The sequence below is a fragment of the Nestor notabilis genome, unplaced genomic scaffold (assembly GCF_000696875.1).
Source record: "Nestor notabilis isolate BGI_N333 unplaced genomic scaffold, ASM69687v1 scaffold11233, whole genome shotgun sequence".
Taxonomy (NCBI): domain Eukaryota; kingdom Metazoa; phylum Chordata; class Aves; order Psittaciformes; family Psittacidae; genus Nestor; species Nestor notabilis.
The window spans coordinates 41162-46479 of NW_009921502.1; the positions used below are offsets into that span (position 1 = coordinate 41162).

At 46.9% G+C, this 5318-nt stretch overlaps 1 protein-coding gene across 1 annotated transcript; it reads right to left on the reverse strand.

The window, feature by feature from the left end:
• Window positions 1-527: 527 nt before the first annotated feature.
• Window positions 528-4224, reverse strand: LOC104403136 (cytoglobin-1-like). Its single transcript, XM_010011189.1, has 3 exons — window positions 4111-4224; window positions 1887-2118; window positions 528-656 (listed from the first exon to the last, which is right to left on the reverse strand). Exons 1-3 carry the CDS (start codon window positions 4203-4205, stop codon window positions 528-530), a joined length of 456 nt encoding a protein of 151 aa, XP_010009491.1. The 5' UTR covers window positions 4206-4224.
• Window positions 4225-5318: the final 1094 nt, after the last annotated feature.

Here is a 5318-nt window from a genome sequence, read left to right on the forward strand (position 1 = left end):
TCATGAAGGATGGGACCTCCCCTGCGTCTTCCCCATGCACCACACCCTCCATTGTTGTAGTTCAAACACAAAACAACATCCATGCCTCTTAAATAATGACATTGAAAAGTCCCTGGAGATGCTTCAAAATGGTCTCCTGCTCATTGTTTGTGAGGACGGAGAGGTGGTAGCTGAGACAGAGAGCTGCTGGTGCATCTCTGGGCTGGTGCTGCTGGAAGGACCAAGTCTTTCTCTCAGGAATAGCAAGCTTAAAGTCATCATTTTAAAATGTAGTCTTCAAACACAGTGGCCAGAGGAACCCACTTGAAGCAGCAAAGCACATCCGGATTTGTTGGTTGGCTTTGATGTATCTGCAGGTTTGATTTAGCTGTAAGAACTCAGTTTGCTAAGGCAATTATTGACACTGATATCTACATTACATAAGCCATTTTCTTGCCTTTTTCATTTTCCAACTGTGACTGGGGGCCCGAAAGCAGCAAATCAGCAGTGCTGGCAAGACATTTGAAGAGCCTGGAGGTCGTGTATTTTCACCAACCCGCCTCTTTGTAGGCATTGTTGAGGTGAGTGCAGATTTCATTGGTCACCTTCTCAAAGGAAGCTTTGCAGTCTCCACCAAATTTCTCCTCCATCAGTTGCAAGATAATGTCACAGATAACCTAAAGAGGGAGGAAGGAAGAACCAACCAGTGTGAACTTTCCTCCACATTAGGGGCATAAGAACAAAATACATAGTTGTAATTCTTGGAGAGTGAAAAGGGGTACAAGAACAATTCAGCAGTGTATTGCATACAAAGATTGTAATAGGTCATGGAAAAGTAGATATAGAATTCACCAAAAAATGCAGTTACTGCTGCTGTTCTTTTAACTATCCCGTATCTAGTTAATGCTGACTGCATCCATCACTTACAGAGAGCAGGACTGGACAGGACAGGACCAGTTCACTTGGTCCATTCACTGCAGCCCTTCTCCTGGCAGTGGCCTGTCCCAAATGTTTAGAGGCCACAGGGAGCCCCATGTTGGACACCTATGGACTACATGGCTTGTGGGGGTAAATTTCTTCCTAATCTTTCCTCGATTAGCAATCTAGCACTCTAGTAATGAGAGTTTGTCTTCATAGTCACTAGGTAGGTGATATGCTTTGAAATGTCAGCTCCTTTTCCATGCAACATTTATTGTTTTGTGTGCATCTTTACCCTGAAAAAGTCTTTTCAGGATCTCTCCCAGCAGAAATCCTCACTTACTCTCCCAGTTACCAAAAATTGGGCCCACTGCTTTGGAAATCACCTTTCTGGTGCCTAAGTGACCTTGGCCAAAAGGTGCCTCTTTTTGCATTTTATGCTGTGTGAGGCAGACAAAACAGTTATAAATGCACTCTGATAGTAGCATTAGGTGGACTTGGGCAAGTATTTTGACCCTGTGTTTATTATCTGTGTTTGTTTAGTGGTGGCAATACTGTTGCCATTGCTGCTCAATAGCAGCTGGTTTAGGTTGTCCTAGAAAAACTCAGTTCCTGCTACTAGAAAGAAATAGACATCAAGGACTGAAGTCCAGTGTTAAGCTGCTTTTCTGTGTCTTGTTATTAAATGACAAGTGTGGGAATCCTGTTGCACTAAGAAAACCCACTACAACTCGTGGGCAGCCTCTGCAGCTTCCATCTGAGCAGACCTGCCTGCATCGCATCTGCTGCATAGCCTTCTTCCCAACAGATGCCAGATCTCTCACTCCTGCTGTTGTCCACCATCAACCATCTCACCTCCACCTCTCCAGTCTCTGAAGTATATACATATTTTTATACACAAAGCCTCTTTTCCTCAGTTCTACCCCTCAAAGCGGAAGACATCCTCCCAGTCACAATTACAGCCCCTGGGAAGAGGGCTGCTGGCTCACCCTAAAGTTTTTGGGGTCAATCTTCAGCTGGGTGGCATGTTTCTTGCCGAGTGGGTTCACTATTCCAAGAAAAGCCTCAGAGTTGTCCAGGTGCTGCACCATGTCATTGATGGCAGTGAAAACCCTCTTGCCGTGCCCTCTGATCTGATCTGACTGTTTCATCTCTTCAGCAGAGTCCATGCCTTTGAAGTGTGAGAAGTAGGACTTGGTGTCTGGATGCTCAGTAAACATCCTGTTGAGAAATGAGAGACATCCTAATTTGTGGACCAAGGCATCAGCATAGATATGGCTTCACATTCCAGGCCTTGTCTTATGCATTTATTGTACTTTTCCCTTCTCTTTATTAGAAGGGTCACCTCTATTCCCTGCATTTCTTGGCTCCTCTTTGCCCTTCTCATCTGTGCATAGCCCCTGTGACCGCTGCAGAGCCTGTCTCACCTCTCCCCAGGACGCTTCCCTTTGCTCACTCCACCTTAACCTACCTATACTGTGTTTATTTGCTGCTCCTGAAGTAAGCATTTCCTCAGTGTTGACTGAGTGTTAGGCCGAGATAAAATGCACCAAGAGCTAAGAGGACATTCACATCAGATGAGTGTGACACAGCAATATTCCCGAAGATGTGCTGGACAACAGATACGTTTACTGTGCTCTCAGTGTGTGTTTTCATGGAGAAACCCTACTACTGGTTTTGTTAATTAACCCCTTCCTAGAGTCCATCCCAAAACTTTCTTACTGCCTGTGATGGATTGTTGTTTGAGTATCAAGTACTGCTCCTTTTTTTTATTCAAAAGTAACACAATTCAATGCCACTTGTAAAGGAATTGTCTTTTGTAATACATCAATTACAGTCATCTTGGTCAAGCTCTTAAAAAAGCAGTTTACTCAGCTGGGTAAACCAGTTATCCAACTGACACAGCAATAGCAGATTCTAGATTACATTTCACAGAGTCACAGAACGGCTGGGCTTGAAGGGACCTCCGGAGGTCATCTGGTCCAACATCACTGCTCAAGCAAACAGCTTTTGAATATCTCCATGGATGGAGACTCTACAGCCTCTCCGGGCAACCTGTGCTACTGCTCAGTTGCCTTCACAGTGAAAAAGTGTTTCCTGATATTTGGAAAGAACCTCCCGTGTTCCAGTTTGTTCCCATTGCCTCTGGTCCTGTCACTGGGCACCACTGAGAGGATCCTTCTTTACACCTCCCTTCAGGTTTTCATATACATTGATAAGATCCCCCTCAGCCTTCTCTTCTCCAGGCTGAACAGTCCTAGGTTGCTCAGCCTCTCCTCACAGGAGACAGGCTCCAGTCCTCTCATCATGGGGCCTTTCTCCATGGCCCTTCGTTGTATGTCCACTGCATCTGTTGTACTGGGGAGCCCAGAACTTTTCTAAAGGCAAGGCTGAGGCTATTGGACACTAAGGCAAAACCTTCTAGAGTAAATTACCCTGGGGAACCAAGCCACTGGATGCTACTAGCATTTTATAGCTGCATTTCTGACCCTAATGGTCCTTAGGTTGTGTAGACTGCAGAAGGAAAGAGCAGCACATGACACTTTCTGAGGCTGATCCAGCCACAAGATGTGATATACAAGAAAGGTAGAGGAGTAGTAAAGGTGTGATAACCAGAAAAGTGTTTGGGCTGATCAGTGCACATATGGAGGTGGTGTAAGTCCCAGCGGAGAGAGGAATTTGTGAAAGGTGAACAGAAGAAACTTCTGTCTTACAGAAAAAGAGAGGAAATCAGGGTTAAAACAGAGAGGAAAGCCCATAGGAAGTGTACAGCACAACGGACCAGATGGGCTCCGGGCTGGAAAGGCTGAACAAGAATCAAAATATAAATATTCAGGACATGCAAGTTAAAAAGGAAAAAAAAAGTCATTAGAATAGTTTAGAGGTAAAAGGGAAGAGGGAAATAGAGCCCACGTTTTGTTCTCATTCTCTTTCATACCGCACTTTCTCTTCTTTACCTTAAATGAGTGGGGTAAATAATTTGTTCTCATCTCTTCTTCCTTTCCCACTCCTTCCCCCTTTCCTTTTATTTTGTGTGGATCTCTCCTCTTCCCCATTTCCTATCTGAGGTGGGATAAACCACAGCAAACCAAAATATTCCCAGCAAGGGCTGCATGAAAAACACCAGGACATGCTCCTAGGTGGTAGCTCCATCCTTCTTGCCATTCCTTTTTCAACTCTGTGGGGTAGCAACAGGATGGGCTTTTTCCCTACCTGACCAGCACAGTTGTCCCATTGTCCTCGGCATCCACATATATCTTCTCCCAGGCACCGCGGGCACTTTGCACCTCTGCTTCAGAGAATGACATGGTGGAGGAGACGTTGGCAACACAGGGCACAGCAGGAGGGAGAAGGGCAGGGAGGTCCTGGCAGGGTGGTTCTGCTCCAGTTCTCTCTTCAGGGCTCTCTAAATACTGCCCCAGGGATTTAAGAGATCTTGAATGAACTCTTTGTCTCCGTTCCCCTCAGTCACATTTCTGCAGGCGTTAGGGCTGCCTAATCACTTTTAATCAGGAAAGAAACCAGCCACATGAGGAGGGAGGACTAGCACTCTCGCCATAGTGTCAGGTGCCAGAGCAAAGATTCCGCCGTCTGAGAAGGGGAAAAAGGGAGTTTTCAGTAGGGAAGAAAAAGATAAGCTCTCCTCTCCTCTCACCCCTGCCAAGGCCAGTGCTTGGCTTCTCTTTCTTGAGGGCGATCCTTGCCCAAGCACCCATTTTCCTGGTTTTCTCCCAAGAGGGCTGCTGTGCTGCGGGCATCCTGGTGCCCTGCTGCTCCCTCTTCCCATCGCTTCTTGGTCCTTCACTCCAAAGATCCCACTTCTAGGTCCAGCAACTCTCTCAAGTCCTGCTTTCATGCTACTGTCACGACCTTCCCCACAGCGCTTTGGTTTAACAGGGGCTCATCCTGAAGCTGCTCCTTGCCTCGGTACTGTGCAGCTGGGAGGCATCACCAGCCCAAACCGGCAGCATTGCAGGGATGGTGATGGCAGCATGGGCACAGCAACCACAGCTGCAGTGCCCTGGAAAGCATCCTAATTTTAAGACAGGAGGTAAATGAAGCAGGACAGCCAGGCCAGAAGCACAGACATTTCACTACCCTCATCCTCCCAGCTTGCAGCTGGGATCACTGTCCTATCCCCAAGCCCTACCTGCCCAGGAGTGAGAAAGAGAAAAGGGGCAGAAGGAAGGCCAGTGTGGAGCTGCAGATGGTGCCTGTGGGCCCATTATCCTCACAGTCACTTAGAACTGGAGGAAAATAAAATCTTGGATTATCCACACAGCGCCCGGGCTTAACCTCTCTGGCAGGAATGTTCTGATTAAGTCCAGTCCACGCACATGAAAGAAGGGCTAAGGGGCTTGAGGAACTGCTGCTGCTGCTGGACACTGAGCACAGACAAAACCTGGTATTGTTTGGGATGG

Excerpts from the sequence above, each read along its gene's own strand:
- LOC104403136 (XM_010011189.1), bottom strand. The coding sequence starts at position 4,205 with ATGTCATTCTCTGAAGCAGAGGTGCAAAGTGCCCGCGGTGCCTGGGAG. Across the intron at positions 2,119-4,110 it reads GGGACAACTGTGCTGGTCAG|GATGTTTACTGAGCATCCAG; the intron begins GTAGGGAAAAAG and ends ATTTCTCAACAG. Across the intron at positions 657-1,886 it reads TTGACCCCAAAAACTTTAGG|GTTATCTGTGACATTATCTT; the intron begins GTGAGCCAGCAG and ends CTCCCTCTTTAG.